The sequence below is a fragment of the Mus pahari genome, chromosome 23 (assembly GCF_900095145.1).
Source record: "Mus pahari chromosome 23, PAHARI_EIJ_v1.1, whole genome shotgun sequence".
In the NCBI taxonomy this organism is placed as follows: domain Eukaryota; kingdom Metazoa; phylum Chordata; class Mammalia; order Rodentia; family Muridae; genus Mus; species Mus pahari.
The window spans coordinates 5,035,110-5,063,086 of record NC_034612.1 but is presented as its reverse complement, the minus strand read 5'-3'; the positions used below and the strand labels follow the sequence as shown (position 1 = coordinate 5,063,086).

The following is a 27,977-nucleotide window of genomic DNA, read 5'->3' as shown; positions in this document are numbered from 1 at the left end:
GGCGCGGCGGCACCTGGGCCGCGGGAGAGCCGGGGGTGGGCTCTCGGGGGACAGCTAGCTGCCCCCCCAGATCTGCAGCGCCGGCCGCCGGGAGCTCGAGGCTCCGGGCGCAGAGGCTGCGCTGTCACATGGGCGGCGGCGACGGGGCCGCATTTAAGCGGCCAGGGGACGGCGCCCGCCTGCAGCGCGTCCTCGGGCTCGGCTCCCGCCGGGCGCCCCGCTCTCTGCCCTCCGGGGGCCCCGCGCCACCCCCGCCGGGCCATGCGAGCGCGGGCCCCGCCGCGATGAGCTCGCACATCGCCAAGAGCGAGTCCAAGACATCGCTGCTCAAGGCGGCGGCGGCGAGCGGGGGCAGCCGGGCTCCCCGCCACAGCTCTGCGCGGGACCCCGGGCTGCGTGGCCGCCGGCTGCCCGGTCCCTGCCCCGGCTCGCCTCCACCGTGCGGGGACCCCAGCTCACGGAGGCCCCTGTGCCGGCCCGTGCCGCGGGACGAGGGCGCGCGCGAAAGCCGGCGTGGGCTGCCCCAGGCACACTGCAGGCCCCGGGAGACGCTACCGCCGGCCCGCGGGCGCGATGGGGAGGAACGGGGGCTGGCGCCGGCGCTCGGTCTACGGGGCTCCCTGCGATCGCGGGGTCGCGGGGACCCGGCTCCTGCTGGCACCACCGAGGCGGACCCGTTCCTCCACCGGCTGCGCCCCATGCTCAGCTCCGCCTTCGGCCAGGTAAGGGCCGCGCCCCTCGCCCGCGCTCCGGGCACCGGCGCTCGGGACCCTACGGCGGCGGCGCGTCCCCGGCCCTGCTCGCTCTGCCCAGTCGGGGCGCACCTCGGCTCATCCTGTCCTCCCGCGGCCCTGGCGCTCCGCCACCCCCGTGTCTGATTCAGCACCCTGTGCGCTGTCCACACTCCGGGCCTCTTCCTGGGCGCCGCTCAGCCGAGCCTGCCTCGCACCTGCAGGAGCGACCTCCGCAATCCTCCGGGAGATTTTCCGGGGTCGTGAGCAGCGCTTGGAGCAGGCGGCGCCAACCCGCTCCTCTCTCTGGCCTCTGGCGACCCAGAGGAGCGAAGGGCTTGGAGTCTGAGCGGCAAAGGGGGAGGGCCTGGGAGTACAACGAGTTGCTTGCGGATGATTTATACTAGCCGTGACTTAGAGTGTCCTCAAAGGTCTGGGAAAGTTAGGGGATTTGAAAAATGGGGAGGTGAAGAGATGTCTGGGCAGGCACGAAGGGTCTGTCCAGAGCTACGGCTCCATCTGGAACTTGAGAGTGTTTTCAAGGAAGCTGGTGTTCCAGGGATTCTATCTGGATGGCAGTTAGGCAATTGTGGGATAAGACCCAGAAAATCCAAGCCTGGGTTGGTGTGCCTTTTAGGGTCAGAAAGGCCACTAAGAGGTCACCAGTGACTCCGTTTTTTTTTTTGTTCTTCGCACGCCTTTGCCCGCAAGGATTCCAGTCAGCGGGGCATTCACGAACAGCTCAAGGCTTCCGTGTGGGATTGTGTCGCAGGGGAGACAGGAACCTGTGAACTTCTGGACAAAGCCAAGATTCCCCCTGGTTCTGAGTCTGTAATTGAATCAAACTCAGGGAGTCAGTTCTGCAGAGGCGCAATCAGAAGGCTGGCGTGGTTTCAGACGCAGGGGTCTAAGCGTTTCTATAGTAGGATCTAGCGCAAAGATAACCACCTCAAGCTCCCGGCTGAATGACTGGCTGGGTGTGCGGGGATCAGGAGGCCGCGTGTGTGTTTGCTTCAGAACTGCTCGCTTCTTTTCAAAATACTACTCTTCAGGCGGGGCTCTGTCATGAAGGCAGCCGCACGTGGATTTGGGTTGCACGGGGACCGCTGTGATGGTGTGGCTGGGCCAGTGGGCACACGGCTTTGTTCCTGCAGGGAGCCCTGTTTAGCGGTGCTCAGGAGTAGAGGTTTGGACGCAGGGCCCTGTGAGAGAGAGGGAGAGAGCGAGAGCCTGGCTACGTGCCAAGGGAAATGCTCACTGCAGTGGTTTGTGTGCACCAAAGAGCCGAAGCCTGCTAGGAGTGATCTGTGGGTCTGGACTGGGTTGTCATTCAAATGCTGTGTTGTGAGTGGGGAGCTGCGATTCACTCAGTTACTAAGCATTTCTTGAACACCTACTTTCCCCGGGCATTGGTGGTACAGTAGGAAGCAAGTGGTGGGGAGAGTTAGGATTTGGGGCTGTTTTAGAGCTCTCGACCCAGCTGTTTGGAAGGTGCCCAGTCACCAGGCTGATTAGTTAGTTTGCCAGTGATCTGGCAAAAGGACCGTTGCTCCCTACATTTGCAACATTTGCTGTCAGAGGCCTTTGTCCCAGCCCCAGAGCCTTTCAACGACCTCTTCCACGTCTCAGCCATTAAGTGGAGATGATTCTCCAGCCCCCAGGTTCTGAAATGTCACAGGGTCACTTGAGTCACAAGGAGCTGGAAGGTCCCATGAAATATTTACTACCTCTCTCTCTGGAAGCTCTTGCCTCTCAGAGCAGCAGACTCTGCCCTTCTGCCCCTCCCCCCCCCCAGCACATTCAGTTTGAGTTTCCTGGTAATGACTCCTCCAAGGGATTCGTATGAACAGGACCACACACCCGTCTTAGAGGTTTGTGTCAGAGCCTCCTGTCTCCTTTGACTAGGAGGAAGTGGTCTCTCCTTGCTATCTCTCTCCTGCATTGAACATTCTGTCCTTAAAGACAGGGTGGAGACTAAGAGACGGCAAAATGGGGTCCTGAAAACAGAAAGTTCTAGGTGGATCCACTTAGGACAAAGTGTATTTTGTTCACGCCGTTAACTTATTTATCAATTTTTTTTAGCTTTTTTTTTTTTAAACTTTGCATGAATTAGGCGAACTGCTTTTATCTCATCAGGGCTTTTATTTATTTGAAGAGAGAGAGAGAGAGAGAGAGAGAGAGAGAGAGAGAGAGAGAGATCAGTAATAGTGAATTGGGGAAGTTAAATGGTTTCTGCAGGCCTAGTTATAGAGCTTAATCCACTGGGGACCACCAAGCCAGGGCTGCATCTATGTTGCTGTTGCTGATGCTGATTAACTATAAGGCTGCATTTCTTCTGTTTGTAATAGCAGCAGAGCCAGGATTGGACACACTAGAGGTATGCAGATAGACTCTCCACACTTGGGGAAATGGGAAGTAAGGCACCCCACCTCCATACACACACACACACACACACACACACACACACACACACACACACACCAGTGACAACCAGGAGCTCCTCTGCTGCCTGCAGGGAGGAGACACTATGGCTTTAAGACTGAGGTGAGGGATGGTGGCTGGCAAAGGTACCAGATCCCTAGCTTCCGACTTTGTCCCTTTGTACCTCTGTGACCTTGGCATCATTTTTCTCTCTGTGGCCTGAGGCTGAGGGAAAGCTGCCTTGCAGGGTTGTGACGAGGCCCGCGCGAGATGAGGGGTATCAGGGGCCTGGTTCATAGTGAGCGGTGGCTAAAGAGCAGCCTGCATTCCTGTGACTGCCTTCATTAATAGTCATTAAAGGGGCGCTGGCTGGCCGCAGTCTGAGTAAGCGCAGGGTAAGGGATGAGGCCTCCATGCTGGGCGAGGAAGGCTTTTAAAAGAATGGGCTCAGAGCTCAATGTCAGTGGCCTGTCCCTAGCTTTACCAAATAAGGACGCGTCACCCAGGTGCCCAGGCAGACTGTGGGGCATGAGACACGACCTTGAATAAGCACGCTGTGAGGAGCTGGGTCTTGGGAGACTATGGTATGAACGCACCTGCTTTTGTTTTAAAGCTTGAGAAGAGAGTAAAGTGGATAACGCCCTCAGCTCTGGTCCCATCCTAGAGAAACATCTCTCTTGGTGTGGACGGACCAGCCCAGTGTCCATGCAGCACGCTGAAGCATCACAGTATTCGTGAGTGACTCCCGGGTTTCCTCGTTCCTGTGGTACAGACAGAGAAGATGGGTCAGGGCCATGATGGCTTGGGGCCTGCGGGTTCCACCGCATCAGCTCCCATCTTGAAGATCAGGACTGTGAATATCCGTTCCGGCTCCACCTGTACTTTTCCGCTGCCTTTCCTTTGAGGCCCGGGATGAGGAGGGAGAAGGTCAGCCTGTGGTTTGCATCAATCATGATGTTAGGGGAGGCTGAGTCAGTGGAAGAACATGGTCTGGGATGTCTGGATGTCTGTGTTTGGCTCCGGCTGTTCCCGGTGATCGGCAGGACTCCTCAGAAACCTGAGTCCAGAATCCACTACAAAACTGCCAGAGTCTGTCCTTGGAGGGTTGGTGTCATCAACCCCCCCCACCCCCTACCCCTCCACCCCTCCCATTTTTGAAATGAGGACACAGGCTCCAGAGAGGGCAGTGCCTGCCAGAGGTCACACAGTAAATAAACGGTACCACCTGCCACCTGAGTGGCACTGGGCTGGCCAGGAACGGAAGCCATCAGAGCCCCATGCTGTACCCCATCCCTCTCCCTGAGTGTCCCGGCACTGGGTTGTCACCTGAGTTCATATGCTGCTGGTTGATCTGGTGGAGGAGACCTAAGACTGGCCGCCCTCCTAAGCAGGGATAACCAGCAACAGGCTCATCCTTCTCACCCTCTGATCCTATTATTCCATTCCGAATCCAAAGCACGGCTCCAGAGGCCCAGGGACTCGAAGAGAATAAGAAAGGTGTATGCCACAAAGTGTTCTTCACTTCTTAGAGGAAACTCCCAATCTTCGGCCTTGCTGAGTTTTAAAGGGAAGGTCAAACCTCACGCCCCCTGCCCAGTTTAGTTTAAGGAGACTTTAAAACCCCTGTATCTGGTCCTTCTGGGTCCCTAGCTGTTGGTTCTTCTGAGTCCCTAGCTGACCTTAAGCCTCAACAATGTCAACCCCACTCCTACCCCAAAGCAGAATAAGACCTTGAATTTTTCTACATTTATTTATTTAAAATGTGTGTTTGCCAAGTGTGGTGGTGCACACCTTTAATCCAAGCCCTTGGGGGGGGCAAAGGCAGGCATACTTGTGTGTGTGTGTGTGTTTGTGCACACATGCATGCATGTATATGTGTGTATATGTGTGCACATGTATATGCAAGTGTATGTCCATGCACATGTGTATGTGTATATGTGTGTGTGCGTGTGCACAAGTGTGTGTGCATGGTTCGTGTGCGTGTGTGTGTGTGTGTGTGTGTGTGTGTAGGCCAGAAGGTAGCTTTCAGAAGTTGATTCTCTCCTTGTACCATGTGGGTCCTGCTCAGGTTGTGAGGCTCGGCAGGAAGTACTTTGACCCACTGCACAATCTTGCTGACTCGCAGGATGGGCTTTCTTTAAGCATTTGATTGGTTTTGCTGTCTTCTGTCTCCAGTTTCCAAGGACAGAGGCATGTAAAGCCAAGGTCGACAAGTACCTGCTATATCTGAGACTGGCCTGCAGGGGGCAGAAGTCACCAGGGCTGAATAACTGGATGAGTGGATGCTGCGTTTAGCCCTTTCAGTTCCAGGCAGAGGAAGGGGACAGGTTTTTGGTGCCAGAAACTGGGTGGGACCTTTTGTGATATTGTTTCGTTAACCACCCATAAAAGCCCAAAGGAGGTGTTGTTAGTATCTAAGGGACAATTTCCAAAAGTCCAAAGTGAATCAGATCCATCGCAATCCGTCTGACTCGGCAGGCATCCTTTCCCTGGTACGTCGTCTTTTGTATTTTTTTAAAAGATGTATTTTTTTTTAAAGATTTATTTATTTATTATATGTAAGTACACTGTAGCCATCTTCAGACACTCCAGAAGAGGGAGTCAGATCTTGTTACAGATGGTTGTGAGCCACCGTGTGGTTGCTGGGATTTGAACTCCGGACCTTCGGAAGAGCAGTCGGGTACTCTTACCCTCTGAGCCATCTCACCAGCCCAAAAGATGTATTTTTATTTTATGTGTATGAGTGTTCTTCCCTCTGTTTGTACGTGTCCCACGCGTGCGCCTGATGCCTTCAGAGCTCAGAAGAGGTACATCAGATCCTCTGGGACTGGAGTTACAAAAGGTTGTGAGCATCTCTGTGGGTGCTGGGAACCGAACCCGGGTCCTCTGCAAAAACAGCAAGTGCACAGACCCACTGAAGTGTTTTCCCAGTCACTCTCAGTGGGTTTTAATGCCAGCTACAGGTTAGAGCGCCCCAGAGAGTCGACAGTTTCTGCACTCGGCTGCCTATGCCCACTGCACCAGGGATTTCAGGAGAGGTCCAGACATTTCTGTGTTTCTCTTTCTTTTCTCTCTCTCTCTCTTTTTTCTTTTTTCTTTTTTTTTTATTTATTATATATAAGTACACTGTAGCTGTCTTCAGACACACCAGAAGAGGGCGTCATATCTCATTACAGGGATGGTTGTGGTTGCTGGGATTTGAACTCAGGACCTCTGGAAGAGCAGTCAGTGCTCTTAACTGCTGTGCCATCTCTCTGGCCCCGTTTTTTCTTTCTTTCTTTTTTTCTTTCTTTCTTTCTTTCTTTCTTTCTTTCTTTCTTTCTTTCTTTCTTTCTTTCTTCCTTTTTGTTTTTGTTTTTATTTTTTGTTGTTGTTTTTGTTTTGGGTTTTTGTTGTTGTTGTTGTTTTGTTTTTTCAAGACAGGGTTTCTCTGTGTATCCCTGGCTGTCCTGGAACTCACTTTGTAGACCAGGCTGGCCTCGAACTCATAAGTCCGCCTGCCTCTGCCTCCCAAGTGCTGGGATCAAAGGCGTTCGGCACCACTGCCCGGCTGTATTCCTCTTTCTTAGCGTTTATCTGGACTATAATTAAATAGTTGTGCTCCTCACTTTCTCGCCCACCTGCGAGGATGTAAACTCCCGGCGTTGTTCCTCTTCATTGTTCCCAGAGCCAAGCACAGCACCCGGCACATAAACGCCGGGCAAACGATACTTCCTTCTTCCACTTGAATAATTACTTATCAGCGCCTATTATGTACCACAGGCTTTCCTGTATGCGCCGTATTAGCCAGACAGGGAAAGTCCCATTTTCTGACGGAGGAAACTGAAGCTCAGGGATGGAAGGTGATCACAGGCAGAGCCGGGCTCAACCTTAGACCCCAGATCCTTCCCCATTCATCAGAGGCCATCGACCCAGACCCCTGGACCAGCGGAGTGCTTCCTCTGAGTTGCTTTGCATTTCCGTTAGCTGTCCGCCCCTCCCCAGCCCTCTGGCATCTTTACCCTCTTTCCTGCCCTTTAGCAGTTCCCACCCAGGCTCCTCCTTTGTGCTCGGGGAGTGGCCTCTCCCTTTTTCCCCTCCTCCAGGAGTATGGGCCAAACAAGGCATCAAGAAACTGCCTTGGCTACACTGTTCCCTGGTCTGCAGCGACACCACGCACCACTGCCAAAGTGAAGCAGCCAGCGACCTCCTTTCTAGCCCCGTAGGAGGAAGCCTGTGCCACCCACTGGGCAAGGTACCCAGCCATCTTCCCTAATGAGATCTCTGACCAGGCATCCCAATGGACAAAAGTCCCTGGGAGAGGAAGCAGTCTGGGCCCGGTGTCTGCGATTGCATCAGGGGCCAGGGAGTGGGTCAACCTCCTGATCTATCTCTGGCGCCCCCTGCTGGGGAAAAGCTGGCTGCACGGATAACAGGAATGCTTCTCTGGGTACCCGCCTACCACTGTCGCGCTCAAACCGGGACATCTGAGGCATGAGAATTCCCTTGCCAAAGCAAGAATTTGGAGGGACAAGGGACACCCAGTCATCTGTAAAGTTCCAACTGTGGGGACTCGGAAGACCATTTTTAAAAGGCAGCCTCCCTGTTCTGCACTCCAGCGAAGCCAGTGAAAAAGACCCTCGGTTAGGATTAGGCAGAGGATAGGAAGAGAGACCTTGGCCACGTCCTCTGTGCCAGCGTTGCCTTCATTCTCCTCCCGTCAAGGCCATCGCTTGGCTTCCTGAGGGTCAGGGAGCCTTTCCACGGCAGAGGGAGCATAAGGAAGAAGCAGATGACAGCTGTGGCTTCAGCTGTGCCGCCAGCCCTGGATGGAGCCTCATTCCATGTCAGTGATGAGGCAAGTGTGAAAAATGGAGCGTAATAGAGACGTCACAAGATCTCCCAGGCCCTCGACTGAGAGCCACCTTGCTGCTCAGTCAGCTGGAATTGCCAGTGGCTGATGAGGCATGCTCAACCCGGCTCAGTGCTCTCCAGACGGGGCTGACATCTCCCTGGGGTCCTGCGTGTGCATGCATGTGTGTGGTTAGTGTGGTGTGTGTGTGTGTGTGTGTGTGTGTGCGCGCGCGCGCGCGTGTGTGCATGTGTGTTCAACCGCGCGTGCGTGCACACAGGCTGTGAGGCACCCTGGCTTTGGGGGCCCAAACTAGCCAGCTTTCCCCTTCTGGATCTGCTGGCCTAATTCCCAACTGCAGCTGCCACCTTGGGTCCCCCTCCCCAAGTCAATCTCCCTGCATATTTGGTAGCATAGGAAGGAGGGGCTGAGGGACAGGGAGAGACAGAGAATGGACTGAGCTCTAATGCTCTAATCTGATGTTGATGATCCTAAAGGCTTCCCAGCGCCAGTGCCCTCTGTGATCTACTCTCCGGGGGATTCTTTTTTTCTTTTTTTTTCACCCGGTGCGATGCACTTTTTCCTTCTGCCTTCGGCTCCTTAAGAAACTGACCAGAAAGTTAAACCTAGACACACAAACGCACGTACAAACCACCAGGAAAAAAAAAATCAGCAGGAGCAGGCAGGCAGGCAAAGAGCACGCGCGCTCGGGCTCAGCTCTGTCCTGGAGGAAGAGCGACTCGGGCAGAGAGAGTCGCGGGGGTTGGCAGTGACCCAGACGGAGGTCTTCTGCCCACCCCCACCCCCCCAGCCTCCTTCATGGACCCAGAGACCGCCAAAGGGGCTGTGTAGGATGGGCAACTGCGTCAAGTCGCCACTAAGAAACCTCTCGAGAAAGGTATGTTTTGGGAGCCCCCCCCCCAGTCTTGGTACTGGGGTTTCTGGCATCTTGTTGCCTACCCCAGAGGGGATGAAGTGGGTGGGCATCTGATGTTCATTAGGCTTCCCAGGGTGTCTGTCCAAAACTGTGTCCCTGTTCCGACTTGACGACACTGATCCATCAGCAGATTCTTACGTTCTAGGCAGGCTCTGAGCTAAAGTTAGGGCTTAAAGGTGCCTGGGGTTAGGGATGGGAGGTCATGGGGTCCCGGAAGGCCATATCGGGGATTCATGATAGAGGTTAATGAGAAATCATGTGACTCTGGGGCTTCGGGGCTGTAAGATGAAACGCGTGGATCCTTAGGATGGCAATGTACATATAGCTAGCTACCTTAGAGTCTAAAGCGTCGGAGATGCTTGGGGGCAGACTCCAGGGCTCAGTTGGTCTGTGCTCCTCACTGGTAATCTCTAAGCCAGTGGTTCTCAACCTTCCTAATGCGGCAGCCCTTTAATGCGGTTCCTCCTGCTGTAGTGACCCCTAACCATAACATTATTTTTGTTGCTATTCCTTAACTGTCATGTTGCTACTGTTATGATTTGTGACGTTTGCCAAAGGGGTCGTGACCTACAGGTTAAGAACCAATTATCTAAGTTTCGAAGGAACTGTATTAAGCAAGGAAATGTTCCCCCTTTGATTATATTTACAATAACTCTTGAGTCAGGCATGGGAGTCAGGACGATATTGTCTTAGAACCCAGGATGGCTTCTTTTGAGAAACACAGTGCCTGAGAGATATGTGGGTCAGGATTGTCCACATCACTTTTCAGGGTGGATTTACTGCTTGTATGCTAGGACTTCTTTTGCAAGAATTCCTTGGAGAGAGCGAGTGTGCTCTCCCTTGGCTGTCGACAGGAAGGTCTGGGTTATGGCTAGAGTGTGTTCTGCTTGAGCTCTGCGTATATGGCTGGAGTCGAGTCGTAGATTGATGAAGATTTTTGCCTCTGGTGTTTTCATTTGCCAAAGAAGAAATGGGATTGCCAATCGTGGGGACGAGGATGGGAGGGTCAGGTGACCCACCGAAGGTCTTGGATTGGCTGATGGAGCCTTCATTCAAGTCCCCATCTTCCCTATTCCGCTTCTGACCTCTCAATTTAGGACACTTGGGGCTTTTTAGCCCTGTCGCCTTCCTCGTGTGGCTAAGCCTTTGACATCAAATTCCATTTAATCTTCGGCCGTTCCTTGGGCGGCTCAGGGGGTGGGGGGCTGACGTTTCCGTAGTGCCTCAGAGTGATTTGGGTTTTTGCCTGGGAGGTGATTTGGGGAAGCGGAAGCTAATCTGAATTGGAGGATCACAGGCAAATGCCCACACAGAGGGACATGAATTTAAGAAGGAGCCCTTTCCTCTGCCTCCTTCCCTCTTCTCTTGAGTGCTTGAGCCTCCTCCTTCTGTCCGTTCGATCTTGGACAAATTACTTAACTTCCCGAGACTTCTTTCCTTTGCCCATTAGTTGGGAATGCTTAATACCTATGTACATTGTGTAACAATGGAGATCAAGCTCAGAGCTACACACCGCCCAGGCCTAATATGTAGCTCTTGGGGTTTTTTTGTTTTTGTTTTTGTTTTTTTTGGTTGTTTTGGGTTTTTTTGGGGGTTTTCGAGACAGGGTTTCTCTGTGTAGCCCTGGCTGTCCTAGAACTCACTCTGTAGACCAGGCTGGCCTCGAACTCAGAAACCCGCCTGCCTCTGCCTCCCGAGTGCTGGTAGCTCTTGTTTGTTCTGTTCTGCTTAATAGAAACAAGGGCTTGCTCTGAAACCTGAGCTTCATTCAGCATCTTCAGTACTGGGGTCACATGTATGAGCCAGTGCACAGCACCAGATGTGTATAGTATCCAGATGTGTATAGTAGCAGACGCACATCAGGACGCTCACTATCATCCGAGTTGAAGGATGGAGTATCAAAGCGGAAGAGATTGGTGATCGTTACAGCCGCTTTTGTGGTGAGGCTTCTCGTTGTGTTCCAGGCTGGCCTGGAACTTTAGAGCCTCCTGCCTTAGCTGCTGCATATTAGAAATATAGTATAGACTTGAGCCACCATACCCAGGTGCCTCATGCATGCTGAACCCTGTGCCTCTCTGTACCACCGAGCCACAGTGCAGCTGGCGAGGTTCTTAGTCCCCTGGGGGAAGTGATCATAATTCGGAGGAATAATTTCTTTTGGATTATTTACAGCATATCTGTCATTCCACTCCCCCTTTTCTTCCCCTGGCTAGGTTTGCAGGGAAAGAAAGCTGGGCCCAGAGATAAGGATTTCCGAGGTCATCCGTTCGCTAGCAAGCAGAGCCTGGGATTTGGAGCCTGCGCTGTGTAAACTCGGGGCTGGCATTCTACGCACGCGTTTCCTTTCTCCCACTGCCAGAAATGTTATTCATAAATTCCAAAATACGACCTTCGAGATTGTCTAGTTTGACTCCCTGCCCTGTAGAGAAGCATGCGCGCCCTCTCCTGTCTCCCTTCAGGTTCTCCTTGAGCCTGAGCAGATCGGGAGTTTTGACCTGTGTGCCCTCGGGCAGCTTGTTTGGTTAGAGAGCTGGAGGTCACAGCATTCCCTAATACTCTGGCCTCTCTCCTGGTTCCAGGCCAGGCATTCCTGGTCCCTGGCTTGGCTCCTTGAGTGGAAGTGCTGGGAAAATGGACATGGTAATAGGTACCCGGCTTTCAGCTCTGAGCCGGGCAGGACCAGCTAGCCATGCCATCCTCGCTGGCTGGGGAGGAACGCCTGTCTCCTGGGGCAACTTGGTGCCAGGCAGAGTTATACTCAAGAGATGCAGTGGAAATTCCCAGCCACCACTGGCTCACATTCTTCGTGGGAGCAAATTCCTCTCCATCCTTCTCGTTTCTTTGCTGATTGGCAGATGTTCCCCCACTCCCCCTGGAGCCAGAAGTAAAAATGCCTTCTGGCTCCCAACATCTCTTCTCTTGCTCTACCAACATCATTGTCTGCATCGTTGCCGTAACGACGGGCAACTTCGTTTATTTGGCTCCTAATGTGTTTGAAACGCTATGCAAAGCAATCTATAGGCCGTAGCTTTATTCGTTGGCTCGCAAAAGACTTGTGGACACAGATGATTACCCTCCCTCACCAAGAGGATGCTGGGGCTCAGGGGGATGAAGGGAGCTGTACAAGGTCACACAGAGAGCAAGTGGCAGACCCAGAGCTTCTCCCAAGATGGGGTCCAGAGCCAGCACACTAAACACTCTGAGGATTCTGTGCTATCTGCCATCTCTCCCTCCTCGGACTGTGTTTCTCCCGAGCCAACGCGTGTGAGATTCGGCCAGAAACGGAAAGTCTGCTTTTCCACAAACATCTCCAGTAAGATTAGTTCCTGGAGCTAGTCCTCCATCTAGTCCCGGGCTTATTTCTCTCAGACCCCTTCTTAGAGGGAAAGGCTCTCTGGTCTTTGCCATTTCCAGCATAGGTTCAGAGGCGTAAGTGGAGCAGAGCTTCAAACTAGAATGAGCCTTGGTCTGTGGCCATCTCTGGTGTTCAGAGGTTTCTTACAACTGACCTTCCAGCCTTGGTCTGAGTCACTGTGTCTCCTCTGAGGAACCCATAGGCCGTCCCTCCTTCTTCAGGTCTGGAAGGGGCTTAGGGTGTTGGGAGAGGTTGGAATCGAGTCTCCATCAACGGGCACCCCACCCCCACGCCCCCAGGCTTGGAGGAGAAGCATGAGAGAACAGGACGAGGGAGGCTCCAAGAGAACAGGCTGCCCCTATACCGGTGTGTGCTTAGCTGGTGGGGTGGCGAGTATATAGTTCTGTGCGTCTCAGAGAGACAGCTCTCTTGGGAGTCCAGCTATCCCGATGTCCTTGGGAAAGTTCTGCTACAGGCTCCCACACTGATGAGAGGACGCTCTTGCAAGGCACGGCGCTGGGCCCAGAGAGGCTCTGGGAATTCTTCGAGGCCTGAGTCCGGCCACATGTTGTGTCTGGAATACCGCTACTGTCCTAAGATGGGGGGAAGGTCTTCGGGGCGGGTGGGGGGGGCAAGGCTGACTTTTTATAACTCTGTGGGAATCTTCAGGCTGGCTGGGGCCTGAGAGCACAACTATATTTGGTCAGATGGCAAGGCCCCTGCCTCAGCATCTGGAGCTCAAGGAGGCCAGCCTGGGCACGAAGCCAGGCAAAGAGGGCGGGTAGGAAAGGAAAAGCTGCTGGAAGACTGCCCAAGTAGGAGCCTGGGCACAGGTGGGGCTTGTCTGACCCACTGATGCTTTTTAAACCAGATTTGGCACCTGTGGGCTGGCGTGTACTGAGTAGTGCAGCCCGTTTAGAGGGAGCACACAGCGTCCGTTTTGTCCACCACCACCACCATTCACCTGCCTCATTTGTCAACAATGACATCAGTATGTGACCTCCAGTTAGCGGGGACTTTCTCAGAAGCTGTTCTCTGTGTTGCCCCAACTCTGCACCGCTCTTCCAATGGGAGTAGGGGTGGGGGAGGGGGTATCCAGCTAAGGCAGGGCCTAAGTCTATCAGAAGGCTGGGAGACAGGATGTAGGTCCCAGGGTTGAGTTGGAACACTGGGGGGTGGGGTGAGGAGGGGACATTTAGGGAAAGGACATGGTTCCGTGTGACACTCCTGAATTAGGATGTTTCTCTGTTTCACTCTGAATGTCATGCTCACGAGTGTGTGATTATCTGTGCATACGTGTGTGTGTGTGTGTGTGTGTGTGTGTTTGCGCATGCGCACAGCCTACCTCAAGAATCACATTTAGCTCTCCACGGGACACTTCAGCCAAGGATTGGAGTCTCCATCCGTTGGATTAATTAGATATTCACCCCTGTATGCGTCAAAGCGCTCAGAACGTCATCACGGGACTCTCGAGGCTCTTCTAGAATCAACAGCCAGGCCAGGGCTGGAAGGGCCCAGGAGGACAGGGAGGTGACACCTCACCTCTCTTTTTATTTGCTTGGTGCCGGGCTGAAGATGCGCCAGGAGGAGAAGACCAGCTACATGGCGGTGCAGACAAGCGACGATGGGATGGCGGATGGCGGCGAGCTCCATGGACCACTCATGATGCTGGCCCAGAACTGTGCCGTCATGCACAACCTGCTGGGTCCCGCCTGCATTTTTCTCCGAAAGGGTTTTGCTGAGAACAGACAACCTGTACGTAAGTTGATGCGGTGCAGCCGGCCGAACCTGGCTTCACGTGGCGTGGCGTGACGTGAGGAGGTGCTGGGAAGAAAGGGGGTTTGTAACCTAGCAACCCCAACTCTCAACCCCTCCCCCAAACTTGTGAATATGATCTTGAAGTTTCTTGTGGCTCCGAAGTGAGTCTGTATCAACCAGCAGGAAATGATTGAAGCAGGGGACTGGAGAGATGGCTTAATGATTAAGGCTGGCTGTTCTTGCAAAGGACCTGGGTTTGCCTCCTAGCACACTTTTGGTGGCTAACAACCATCTGTGACTCCAGTCCTGGGTGGGGGAGCCGATGCCCTCTTTTGACCTCTATGGGTACCAGGCGGGGGTGGGGGTGGGGGTAGGGTGATCCGATGTCTCTTTAGACCTCCATGGCGATCAGGTATGCATGTCATACACATATATTCGTGCAGACAAAACACTCATACACATACAAAGTTAAATAAATCTTTTCTTTCCTTTTTTTTTTTTTTTTTTGGTTTTTCGAGACAGGGTTTCTCTGTGTAGCCCTGGCTGTCCTGGAACTCACTCTGCAGATCAGACTGGCCTCAAACTCAGAAATCCGCCTGCCTCTGCCTCCTGAGTGCTGGATAAATCTTTTTTAAAAAAAAGTTTTAAAAATGAAATAATAAAATCAGAGACTGAAGAGATAGTATTTGATAAAGGGTCTGAGTTTAGTTCCCAATGCCCACTAAAAGCTAAAGATGGTGATGGGTGCTTGTAATTCCAGTGCTGAGGAGTCAGAGACAGGAAGAGCCCTGAGACTCGCTGGCTGGCCCAGAACCAGTGAACCTCAGGTCCCAGGGAGAGACACCTCGTCTTTTTTTTTTTTTTTTTTTTTTTTTTGAGACAGGGTTTCTCTGTGTAGCCTGGCTGTCCTGGAACTCACTCTGTAGACCAGGCTGGCCTCGAACTCAGAAACCGGCCTGTCTCTGCCTCCCAAGTGCTGGGATCAAAGGTGTGAGCCACCACTGCCCGGCTTAGACACCTTGCTTTAAAACATAGGTGGATGGGGCAAGGAATGTGCTGGCCAGGTGGTTCAGTGGTACTGCACTTTCAGGGGACCTGGGTTCAGTTCCCAATATCCATTATCAGGTAGCTCACATTTTTGTTGTTGTTGTTGTTTTGTTTTGTTTTTCGAGACAGGGTTTCTCTGTGTAGCCCTGGCTGTCCTGGAACTCACTCTGTAGACCAGGCTGACCTCAAACTCGGAAATCTGCCTGCCTCTGCCTCCCGAGTGCTGGGATGAAAGGCGTGCGCCACCATGCCCGGCTGGTAGCTCACATTTGATTATGAGCCCAGCACTATGTATGGAGATTTACTGCCATCTTCTGGCCCCAGGGTGCCCTTCACTTATGTGCTTGTGTTTGCACAACCCACAATTTAAAGAATAATTATTTAAAAAAAAAAAAAAAAAAAAGGTGGAAGGCCCCTAAGGAAAATCTAAGGCTGACCTCCGTCCTCCACACATGCACACCTCGGAGCGCGCGCACCTGCGCATGCGTAGACAAACAAGCATCCGGGACTCCCTGAAAGCCTTATGGTGTGCCCACCGTAGGCTGAGGAAGCCAACACTATGTTTAGTGTTTTGGCGGATTGCCTCCCAGAAGTTCGGATTCCTCCCAGAGGCAGGGGCTTTGGTCGTCCTCAGTTCCCTGGTGGGGAGACTGTCTGATGCAGTAATACATTTGATGTCAGGCTAGCAAGTGTCGGGGGCAGGATGCGGACACGGACAGCCTCCTTCTGCCGTCTCTGAGCAGCTCTGTGTTCTCAGACGGTCTCCTGGTCCTCCTGCACTTTGATAGCCAGTGTAGGGGCACCTATCAAGTGTGACCTCTTGGGGTGTGGCTAATGAATGGAGTTATTTATTTTACTCTATTTTGATTATAAGCTGTTTTGGCTGAGGGTTCTATCCTGAACTATATACCCCACCCAGCCCTCCAATTCAAATATAAGTAGCTGCGGGTGGTTAGTGGCTACTGTACTGAATAGCCTCTAACAGGTGTCTCAAGTTGTCACAGGGAAGTAGGTCATGAGGTTGTTATGGCTACAAATATTTGTAGATCACATTGATTTAACTTCACATGCTAAATGCATGTTTTGAGGGACGCACGCAAAGTCTCTACAGGGTGTGTACTGGCATTCAACGTGTTTCAACTTAAGAAGCTGTAGTGACTGACTGTCAGCTAGGCAGTAGCAGGTACAAGCTTTAAACCTGGGTCTGGCTGGCTCTAGGTTCTCAGGGTTTCTCCTAACTGCACAAACTGGAAAGAGAACATGCATGAACCCAAGGCTGCCTGCCCTCACCCCCACCCCAGGAGATGGTACATCTACCAGTGTATAACCCTAACTACTCCAGAACACATGCCCCGCCCCCCACTGAATGGGGCTAGCAAGGAGTCAGAGGGTGACCCTGGGAACAGCCACCAGGGTCTCTCCTCGGGATCTGGGAACACGAGTGGACGGGTCTGTGGGGAGGGTCTGCGGTGTGCGCATCCTTTCCAAATCTGCAGAACTCAGCCCTGGGCGGGCGGCAAGCTGCTCAGGGTCTGGGGGCGGGAAAGGACTAATTCTAGTTATGTAGCTAAGCCCACTGAGTGCCACTTCGCGCACTGTGTACACAGGCATGCAGTCTGCTCCCCTTTTCCTTGCATCCCTGTCTTTGAGGATTCACGTAACCGTGGATCAAAAAGTAATATTTTAAAGACTGATGACTGAATCTGGCGAGGTGGCTTAGCAGGTAAAGGTGCTTGCCGCCAAGTCTGATGACCTGAGTTCGATCCCCAGGACTCACGTGGTGGAAGGCAAGAACTGCCTCCTGCAAGTTATTCTCTGATCTACACACACACACACACACACACACACACACACACACAGCACCACATGATAAATTTTTTCAAACCTTGCATCTGGGGCTGGAGAGTCCAGATGTTAAGAGTGCTTGCTGTTCTTGCAGATGACGAGTTCAGTACTGTGTGTAACTCCAGTTCTGGGGGATGTGATGTCCTCTTCTGGCCTCTTAGAGCACCGGGCATGCAGGTGGTGCACATACACGTGAGCAGGAAGAACACTCATACACATCAAATAAAAATAAGTCTTTAAAAATGTTTTAAGTGAAAAAAAAAAACAACCCTGCATCTGCCCTGAAAGCGCACAATTATTATTATTTATGTCCTCATTTCCTAAATAACACAACGTACCAACTATTTGCATAGTATTTGCATCGCATACATAGAACAAGTCATCTCGAGGTGATTTGAAGTATACTGGAGGAGGTATGTAAATTATATGCAAATCAGCATGCCATTTTATGTAAAAGACTTGAGCATCTCTGGATGCTGGCGTGCCTGGGGTTTCTGGAATCAATCCCTTGCTGATAGTGAGGGATGACTGTACAATTATTATTATCACATACCGGTGATATAATACATGGAAACACACCTTTTTTGGCCACCCAGGAATGTCCAGAAACTGTAATTTCTGTCTGGGAGCAGGAGTGACCCTCATTCTATGTACAGTGGGCCAGCCTTTGAAGGGAAAAAAAAAAATCTCTGCAGCCACACCCATCACAGAGACAAACTCCCTCCGAGCAACTCTTGCCCCTCAGCCCCCTGGGAAGAGCTGAGCTGTCTGTAGCCTGCTCCTTCCAAACTTGCATCCACTCTGAACATCAACATCAACCTTCCCTTTGAACGTGATCTTCAGACTGGGTGCCTATATCCCGGTGCCTTTGTCTCCAGGCTCTCTGGCCTCCACCCTTCTAGGCTCCACACTGACTGAAACAACCTTTGTGTACAGCTGAGATAGCCCACACTCACAATGGCATTCCCCGTGTGCCTGCCTGTGTTAATGGTATGGGAGCCAGTGCCTGCTGGGAGCCTCCCTAGGGTAGCCAGACCTACCCCATACTCTCTCCACCCTAAGGCAAAGAGCAGGAACATGGCACCCATACGTATTCTGAACCAGGAATTCCTGGGCAGGCCTGGGGTGATGGCCGCCATTATCAGAGGCCTACCAGGCAGGCCTGGGGTGATGTCTGTCATCATCAGGGACCGACCCCGTGCTTCCTCTTAACTTGTTTTATTTTTTTGGAAACTTCTCCGGCAGCAGGTTTAATGCCCGGGTGCAGGGTTTCCTTGGCTCCCTGTGGAGATCTGGGTCCTGCTGGCAGCTGCAGGTATGCAGCTTTTGGACACTGGCAGCCCCCAGGTCCTATGCTGAGTCTTATAATGGACCAGGTATGGGTACGGGGTCACATCAGGGAAGTGCCCAGGAAGCTGATCACAGCTACAGCCCTTCCTTGCATACCCTGAGCCCCTTTTCCTCTCTTGGGGTTGCCTGAGTGGCCCCCTGCCTGCTCTCCTCCTCTCGCATCCCCCATCTCCCATGGCGTGCAGGCCTCTGTTGCCAGTCTCCTCCTGGTGTCGCTGCACGGTCTCTTCCCTCTGTGGTGACTTCCCCAGGCCCTATTTGATTTACAGGTTTCTGTCTCCGGACCAGCTCTGTCCCCAACTCATTCTTGTGTCTGGAGAAGGCAGAAAGCTCTTTGGTGGCCCAGACTTTGCAGGGACTATTGGGTGTGGGACATCTCTGTCAGTGTCCTGGTTCTAAGACTTGGGGACTTCGTATTTTTCCCTCAAGGTCCAGACAGACCTCTGCTCACCTCCCGTCGTCTCCCCGCTACTGTCTGCTGCCACTTGGATGCTCCCATTGGATGGGCATATCGCGAGTTCTAGGACCCTTGCTGTTGCTAATGTGACTTGTTCTCTTGTTCCAGGACAGATCTTTACGACCAGAGGAGATTGAAGGTAAAGTCAGGCTTAGAGAAAAGGGTTGCTCAGCTCTCTTTGTGTTGGGGGTGGGTTTTGGTTTGGTTTGATTTGTTTTGTTTTGTTTTGTTTGCTTGCTTTGTTTTGTTTTCCTAGTCAGGGTTTCTCTGCATAGCCTTGGCTATCCTGGAGCTCACACTGTAGACCAGGCTGGCCTCAAACTTAGAGATCCACCTGCCTCTGCCTCCCAAGTGCTGGGGCTAATGCCATAGGCACCACCACACCCAGCTGTTTTTGTTTTGTTTTGTTTTGTTTTGTTTTGTTTTGTTGGTGTTTTCAAGACAGGGTTTCTCTGTGTAGCCCTGGCTGTCCTGGAACTCACTCTGTAGACCAGACTGGCCTTGAACTCAGAAATCCATCTGCCTCTGCCTCCCGAGTGCTGGGATCAAAGGCGTGAGCCACCACTGCCAGGCTGTGGTTTGATTTTTTTGAGACAGGATTTCTCTACGTACTCCTGGTAGAATAGTCCAGCCTTGAACTTAAAAAATCCACCTGTCTCTAGGTGTTGGCAGGAGGAGAGGCAGATTCAGCTTGGAACAGTCCCTAACACAAAACAGGGATCATTTTGTAGAGAGCCTTGGGCAAAGCCGGAGGCCTAGGGGACTCCTGGGTCTACCTCTCAGAGCTGGCCCTGGGCTGCCTTTGCTCTAACTGTTCTTTGGGTCCCATCTCCGATCACATCTGTTCCTGCTTCCCTTCCCCCAGAGCTCCGAGAGGCCTTCCGGGAATTTGACAAGGACAAGGACGGTTACATCAACTGCCGGGACCTGGGGAACTGCATGCGCACCATGGGCTACATGCCCACCGAGATGGAGCTCATCGAGCTGTCTCAGCAGATCAACATGAACCGTGAGTCGCCGCTGCCCTCCCGGTCACACGGGGGGCCGGGGGTGAGCTCTTGTATCTCGTTCTGTGTGTCCCGACACAGACCCGCTCTTTTCTGAGCCTCGGTTTCCTCCGTGTGAATCGGGGTTGTAGCGGGATGGTAGGAGTAAGTTAGGGCGTGAGGTGAACAGCAGCATCCTAAAATGGGGCTTGCAGTAAGAACTAAAGAGGATGCTGTCTGTACCACGAGGTCCTCTGTCTTTATCTGGGTTCTATAGAAATGGGGATCTCTGGGTTTGAGGCGTTTGTCGCATAAGGGAAGGCAAGTGCAGGGGGGAACAGGGAAATGGGTAAGAAAGGGAAAGGAAGGGAAGGGGAGGGAAAGAGAGGGGAGGGGAGGGGTAGGGGAGGGAAGGGGAGAGGAGGGTCCCACACAGGATAGACTCACACCAGCTGCTGCAGGGAGCACTGGAGTGTAAGCTGACTCATGGAGTTGGTATGGAGCTGGGATAGTTTGGTTGGTAGAGTGCTGGCCTAGCATACTCACAGCCCCGGCTTTGATCCTGAGGGATGCATAAACCAGACTTGGTGGCACATGCCCGCAGCTCACTGATTTGGTTAGAGGGGTTTGGTCAGCAAGCTCCAGGGACCCTCCTGTCTCCACCACACACACACCCCCCAACCCCTGTGCTGAGAGCACACCTGGGAGATGGAGGGGCAGACGTTCTAGATGGGGGCTGGAAAGACGGTCCCCAGGTAAGGGCACTGGCTGCTCTTCCAGAGGAGGACGTGGGCCTGATTCCCAGCACCCACATGGAAACTTCTATCTCCAGAATGGTGTGAGCCCTTCTTCTGGCTTTGTGGGCATCAGGCATGCCTGTGGGGCACAGACAAACATATAGGTTAAAAAAACCCATACTCATAAAATTGAAGTTCAAGGTCATCCTCAGCTTTATAGCAAGTTTGAGGCCGACCTGGACTACATAAGGCTCCGTCTCAAGGAAGATGGTGATGGTGGTGGTGATAGTGGGGTGAGGGGGTAGGGGGTGGGAGGTGTGTGTGTGTGTGAGTGTGTGTGTGTGTGTGTGTATGTGTGTGTGTGAGATGGTGGTGACGGTGGTGGCGGTAGTGGCGGTGGCTAGGAGAAAGTCAAGCGAGACAGTATATGTCTGTGATTCCAGCACTGGGTAGTGGAAAAAGGGAGGGCTTGCTGACCTACTACTGTAGCTGAGTTAGTGAGCTTGCAGTTAGTGAGAGACCCTGCCTCAAACAGTAAAGTGGAGAACAGTGGAGGGTCATTGTGCCTGACATTAACCTCTGGCCTTTATAGATGCACATATACCTGCATACACATAGGCGCATGCACACATACACAAATAAAAACTATGCTGGGATCTCCCACCCCTACCCCTCCAGCCTGCCTGCTGGATTTCCTCCTGCTGCAGTCAGTCCTCATTGAAAGTTGTAGCCCAGGGCTGGTGAGATGGCTCAGTGGCTAAGAGCACTGACTGGTCTTCTGAAGGTCCTGAGTTCAAATCCCAGCAACCACATGGTGGCTCACAACCACCTGTAATGAGATCTGATGCCCTCTTCTGGTACGTCTGAAGCCAGCTACAGTGTACTTATATATAATAAATCTTTAAAAAAGGAAAAGAAAGCCGGGCGGTGGTGGCGCACGCCTTTAATCCCAGCACTTGGGAGGCAGAGACAGGCGGATTTCTGAGTTCGAGGTCAGCCTGGTCTACAGAGTGAGTTCCAGGACAGCCAGGACTATAGAGAGAAACCCTGTCTCAAAAAACCAAAAAAAAGAGAGAGAGAGAGAGAGAGAGAGAGAGAGAGAGAGAGAGAGAAAGAAAAAAAAAGAAAAGAAAAAGAAAGAAAAGAAAGTTGTAGCCAGCAGGCCAGCAGGCAGGCGTCCTGCTTCCTTCTAGCTGCTGTTAGTCACTTGGAAGTTGAGTTTGTATTTGCACAGCTCTAGTAAAGTAAGGCTTGGAGCGTGTGGCGCAGGTCCGAGGAACGTGTCCTCTCTCCTTCCTTCGAGAGCATCTATCTAGACTTCTTCATCTTTGACATTGGTCACCCGGCTCTGTGGCCCGAAGCTTCTTCCTCCTGTGCTTCTGTCCACTTTATGACTCTCCCCTCCCCCCCCACAACCCCCTCCCCGCTCCCTGGCCAGCCCCTTGTCTGTGGTCTGACCTCATTGGCCTCGGTCACATCCCGACCTGGAGGTGGAGGAGACGGAGACGGAGGAAGCTGTTTAGTGAGAGGTGGATGTGCAGTGGTTGGGTTGAACGTGGCTCACTCAGTTCCTACTTCTTTTGGTTCCAGTGGGTGGCCACGTGGATTTTGATGACTTTGTGGAACTGATGGGCCCTAAACTCCTGGCGGAGACAGCAGATATGATTGGCGTAAAGGAGCTGAGAGACGCCTTTCGGGAGGTGAGTGACGGGTGACGACAGGCAGTGGTGGGCGGGCTGAGTCCCAACCTCGGGATGACTATAAAGGATTCTAAACCCTGGGTCCTGGTCCCAGACCATGGGAGGGGTCTTGGATAGGAAAGGAGCCCTGCCATAGCGGGAACCCTGCTCAGTGTAGGGGTCTGCCGTCCATCCATGCAACATTCTCTCCCTGTCACGCACGCTCTCCAGTTTGATACCAACGGTGACGGGGAGATAAGTACGACTGAGCTGCGAGAGGCCATGAGGAAGCTCCTGGGTCATCAGGTGGGACACCGGGACATAGAGGAGATTATCCGAGACGTGGACCTCAATGGAGATGGACGAGTTGACTTTGAAGGTAGGCGGGGCTTGAAAAAGGTAGGGGTGCGAAGCAGGCCAGCCACAGAGCCCTCTAAGAGCAGGCGCACTAGGAAATCACCAATCCCACTCAAGTTTCTGGGCCTTGCTCCCCACCCCGCCTTGCATTTCTTCCATCGTATCTGTGTATACGCCAGTCCATACCTATCCCGGTCCGTTCATCCATCTACCTGTCCCTCATTCATACTTGTCACCCGTTCATTTCTTCATCCGTCCAGGTGTCTGTTCAGCTCGTCACCATCTCTAAAAGCCATCGGTACAGCATCGATCCATGCGTTGATCGGTTTATTCTGCACCCATTCATTCGGCTATACATCCATCCATGCGTACATCTCGGTACCTGGGCTCCCACCCACATCTCTCCCCTATGTTTTCTTCCTTGCAGCCATTAATCTGTCTGTCCCGTCATTTCCGCTTCCGGTCTGTATCCAGCCATTCATATATTCGTCCACCCTTGTGGTCTGCCCCAACTGTCTCTGCTGACCCTCTCATGCTGACCTCTGAGCATCACAGCGCCTCAGCCTGACCTTAGGCCACTGACATGTGACCACAGCTCACTGGTCCAGCCACAGCATCCATCATTCCTTCACTCTGAACGGCCCAAGACAAGTGACCCTGTGACACCTTCCTGGGAATATGCTGTCCTTTGTGCCTGGTGCCCTTTTTCTACTTGAGTTGAATCATTTAACTTGCTTTTTATCTATCTATCTATCTATCTATCTATCTATCTATCTATCCAGCGTGCGTGCACATTCCATGGCACGAGGGTGAAGAACAATCTGTAGGAGATGGTTCTTTGCTTCCGTCAAAGGGGTCCTGGGGATCAAACTCAGGTCTTCAGTCTTTGCAGCAATCACTTTTATCTCCTGAGCCATCTTGCCCACCTTAAGTGAAATTCTACTTATTTTCCAAGACCCAGTAGAAGACTCCTTCCCCACCCCTCCCTCTTCTGCAGACTGAGCCTCCTCTTTTCTGACCCCCTTATCACTTCAGGTCCATCCCTGTTCCTCACCCTGTACCGGATGCTGTCCTGATCAACTTTGAAATTTGAGAGGAGTAACTCTGTGTTCTTTATCTCAACATTTCCTACACAATAAACACCTCACACATAGATATTCACTAGACAGCTCGCTCTCTTCTCTCGCTCTCTCTCTCTCTAGACCAGGCTGGCCTCGAACTCAGAAACCCTCCTGTTTCTGCCTCCCGAGTGCTGGGATTGAAGGCATGCGCCGCCACGCCTGGCCCTTACTTTATGAGACAGGGTTTCACTCTGTAGCCCCCAATGGCCTGGAACTCCCAGCCTGGGGGGTCGAATGATCCTTTCAAAGGGGTTGAACATCAGAAATCCTGCATATCAGATATTTACATTATGATTCATCGCAGTAGCAAAATTACAGTTATGAAGTAGCAACAAAAATAATTTTGGGTCGGGGATCATCAGAACATGAGGAACCGTATTAAAGGGTCGAGGCGTTAGGAAGTTTGAGAACCATGGGTGTAGACCAGGCTGGCCTCAGAATCGGAGATCTACCTGCCTCTGCCTCCTGAGTGCTGGGATTATATATGTGAGCCTACGCGCCTGCCTAATCATATAGGCATTTTTAAAGAAATCCCTAAAACTCCTGCCAATCCTTTATCCTGTATGCACCGTGTACGTGTCATAGGAAGCTTAACGTGTAACCTCTCTGTTCTCACAATGCTATGGCCTGTACTTCCACCACCTCATATTAAACAGTGAGAAAACCGAGGCTTGCTTAGTAATAAAGCTCAAAATCGTCTAAAAGCCAGGCACGGTGGCACACGGATCCCCTTTGATCCCGACACCGGGGAGGCGGAGGGATGTGGCTCTCTGTGAGCTCCTGGCCAACTTGATCTACACAGAGGGTTCCAGGACGGCGAGGGGTAGGTCCGTGGAGAGACCCTGTCTCAGGACAGACAGGGTTGCCTAGCTGTTGGAAGGCAGAGTTGGGATGCAGACCGAGGTTGGAGTCAGCTGCGCATGCGCGGCCCCATTCTCGGCCCTGGGAGACGGAAGGGAATAGTAGCATTCATCTTATACTTTTGCCTTCTGGGTGGAGAGCCAGGATGGATCCGTGCTGGCCCGTGCCCAGAACACAGGGGTCAGGAGGTCAAGGGAAAGAGAGAGTGACACTGGGCGGAGAGGAGCCTCTATGGTCAGATCTAGAAACTGCTAAGTGCTGGGAGATGCTCCGGGATTTAACAGCACCGGCTGCCCTGGCAGAGGGTCCAGGTTGCATGCACATTCCAGACCCCACAGGTGCCTGCAACTCCAACTCCAGGGCACCTCGTGGCCTCCTTTGCCCTCACAACACACAAACACGCACCCACCGCACACGTGCGCACACTCACAATTAAAAATAAAGATAAGGGGCTGGTGAGATGGCTCAGTGGGTAAGAGCACCCGACTGCTCTTCTGAAGGTCCAGAGTTCAAATCCCAGTAACCACATGGTGGCTCACAACCATCTGTAATGAGATCTGACGCCCTCTTCTGGAGTGTCTGAAGACAGCTACAGTGTACTTACATATAATAAATAAATAAATCTTTAAAAAATAAATAAATAAAGATAAGGGCTGGAGGGATGGCTCGGCGGTTAAGAGCACTGTCTGAGCCGGGCATGGCGGCGCACGCCTTTAATCCCAGCACTTGGGAGGCAGAGGCAGGCGGATTTCTGTGTTCGGGGGCCAGACTGGTCTACAAAATGAGTTCCAGGACAGCCAGGGCTATACAGAGAAACCCTGTCTCAAAAAAAAAAAAAAAAAAGAAAAGAAAAGAAAAAAAAGAAAAAAGCACTGACTGCTCTTCCAGAGGTCCTGAGTTCAATTCCCAGCAACCACATGGTGGCTCATCTGTAATGGGATCCAATGCTGTCCTCTGCTGTGTCTGAAGAGAGCAACAGTGTACTCACATACATTAAAACAAACAAACAAAAACCCTTAAAAAAAGATAAAAATATAAAGTCTTTAAAAAAATAAAGGAGGGGTTATTTATCCCAGTGAGTTGAAGGTGTATGTCAATGTAAAATCCTGAATATGGATATTCGTGGCTACTTTATTAACAGTTGCCAAAACCTGGACACAACCAAGATGTTCCTCTGTAGGCGAATGGATTAAAAAACAAAACAAAACAAACAAAAAACCATAAAACTGTGATATACCCTGGGGACTGTGCTGGAAATATCGGACTGGATCAGACGTGGGAAGTACTGTGAGGTCACCCCACTAGGGAGGAGCTGCGGGGATGTCTGCAGGGGTCAGACTTGCAGACCAGAAGCGCCCAGAGCTGCCTTACAGAGATGGGCGCGGAGGTGGGGAACAGCGCAGCTTCGAATCAGGGGTGATGAGGAGGGGCCCAACCCCAATGTCCTTTGCTGGCTCTGACCGCCACTCTCTCCACCCGTTCCTGTCCCCTCCCAGAGTTTGTCCGGATGATGTCTCGCTGAGACCGCCAAGGGGCTCCTCCGGGTCTGCCAACTTCCACAGGCGGGAAGAAGAGCTGAGCTCGTCTCACCCCCGCAGTAGCTGCCGAGAGCCCAGGATGTACTGGCGGATGGGGCCTGCCTGCACCCCGGGGAGGTGCCCACCCCGGAACCCCCCACCCCTCCGCACTGTGAAAGACTCACAACTCCTGCAACTGGAAAAAGGGGGCGCCCGCCGGAGAGGAGGCCACAGCGCCAAGCCGGTAGAGGACACGCAAGGCGCCAAGTGCCATGTGCCGAGCCGCTGCTGGCTGGGTGGGCCAAGGAGCCCGCCAGCAGACCCCACACAGCATGTGTGCCCCAGGGCAGAGCCTCTCAGCGCCCTCCTGATGCCTGTCCCAGCTCGCCTAGCCCTTTGATCTCAGAACCAATAAAAAACAAAAAACAAAACAAACAAAAAACAAAAAAACAAAAAAAAAAAAACGAGAATGGCAGAAAGGGTGGTCCTTGCTTTTCATCTTATATTCACCTTTCCCCAGTTTCTCCCAGAACTGGGTGGGTTTTCTTACCCGCCACATACATTGACTGAGTATTCTATAGCCAGCGACTTCTACTCTGGTATATTACTTAGGCCGGAAATGTGGCATCTTTGCGGGTGGGGGTGGGTGGGTTTTCGAGATAGGGGTTCTCTGCATAGCCTTGGCTGTCCCGGAATTTGCTCTGTAGACCTGGCTGATTTCTTTTTTTTTTTTTTGGTTTTTTGAGACAGGGTTTCTCTGTGTAGCCCTGGCTGTCCTGGAACTCACTTTGTAGACCAGGCTGGCCTCGAACTCAGAAATCCACCTGCCTCTGCCTCCTGGGTGCTGGGATCAAAAGCCGGCGGACTGCCACCACCACCCTGGAAATGTGACCTCTTTTAAGGAGATTGCTGTGGCAATTGAGCTGGGCAGCTGCTTCCAGTAAGATCCGGTTCTTTGTTTCTTGGCTGAGTCTCTCTAGCTGGCCTCTCACCAAGCCATGAATAACGTTGAACTTCACTATTTTATTATTATTATTATTATTATTATTATTATTATTATTATTAAACACAGGCATTTTGTTTCTGTGTATGACTCTGCACCGTGTACATTGCTGGTGCTCACGGGACCAGAAGAGGGGCTGGGTCCCCTGTTACTGGAGTTACCACACAATTATAAGCTGCCGTGTGGGTGCTAGGAATTGAACCCACATCCTCTGGAAGAGCAGCCAGTGCTCTTAGCCTGTGAGCCATCTCTCCAGCTTTGACTTTGACCCTCTGATTTTTCACACACACGCGCCCCTACCTCAGGAGGGCTGGTGTTATGCAAGTGCGTTAGGACACCTGGTTATGCCGTGCAGAGGATCAAGCGAGCGGTTTGCCCTCTGAGCCAGATCGCCCCTATTCTAACACAGAGGGCAGGAGAGACAAGGTGGTCTGAGGGGGAGATGTGTACTGGGGAAGGAAGCACATAGCAGGGGCCGTACCTCCTCCTGAGTGCCAGGCTGGTCGGGGAGACGGACATGCCGGAAACACACTCAGATCTGATTGCAGAGCGCGACCCTGCACTGACAGAGGGAAGCAGCCGGAAGCAGATCCTGCACAGACAGGAAGCAGGGCATGAAGAGGTCTGGCCAGCCCCAGGGAGGTGAGAGGAAGTGGTGTCAAGGGCTTTGCCCTGGAGTAAGCCCCACGGGGTGTGATGATCTGAGACAGGCAGCCGCTCTGTAACAGTTAGGCCTTGCTTTGTTTACAGTGCGACTCTGGGTAGTCTCGTGCCACCGCGTGTCCTCTTGGAACCTGTTTCCTGTGTGTAATGAGGCGAGTCTACAATGGGGGGGGGCATTGGCTTTTGTATCTTTAGGGACTGTCATTGCAGAGTGCCACGGACTTTTGCCACCTGGCAAAAGAGAGCCACTGTAATCAGTGGGTTTAGCATCCACAGCTGACGGGCTGAAGGATCTTAAAGGAGATGTTTGTGAGAAGTTGT

General features: G+C 52.4%; 1 protein-coding gene across 2 annotated transcripts; it reads left to right on the top strand.

The window, feature by feature from the left end:
* Cabp1 (calcium binding protein 1) lies at positions 1 to 26,454 on the top strand. 2 transcript variants are annotated; one of them, XM_021186732.2, is made up of 7 exons: positions 8,268 to 8,881; positions 13,851 to 14,030; positions 18,841 to 18,871; positions 19,598 to 19,741; positions 22,046 to 22,155; positions 22,366 to 22,513; positions 25,970 to 26,408. In XM_021186732.2, exons 1-7 carry the CDS (start codon positions 8,837 to 8,839, stop codon positions 25,993 to 25,995), a joined length of 684 nt encoding a protein of 227 aa, XP_021042391.1. In that variant the 5' UTR covers positions 8,268 to 8,836; the 3' UTR covers positions 25,996 to 26,408. The 2 variants fall into 2 exon arrangements, with proteins under 2 accessions (XP_021042390.1, XP_021042391.1); XM_021186731.2 differs by lacking the exons at positions 8,268 to 8,881; positions 13,851 to 14,030 and adding an exon at positions 1 to 722 and having other exon boundaries at positions 25,970 to 26,454.
* Positions 26,455 to 27,977: the final 1,523 nt, after the last annotated feature.

Bases quoted from the DNA above. Each gene is read 5' to 3' on its own strand.
- Cabp1 (XM_021186731.2), top strand. From the start codon at position 129: ATGGGCGGCGGCGACGGGGCCGCATTTAAGCGGCCAGGGGACGGCGCC. The intron at 723-18,840 runs GTAAGGGCCGCG...CTCTTGTTCCAG, and splicing joins TCAGCTCCGCCTTCGGCCAG to GACAGATCTTTACGACCAGA. The intron at 18,872-19,597 runs GTAAAGTCAGGC...CCCTTCCCCCAG, and splicing joins ACGACCAGAGGAGATTGAAG to AGCTCCGAGAGGCCTTCCGG.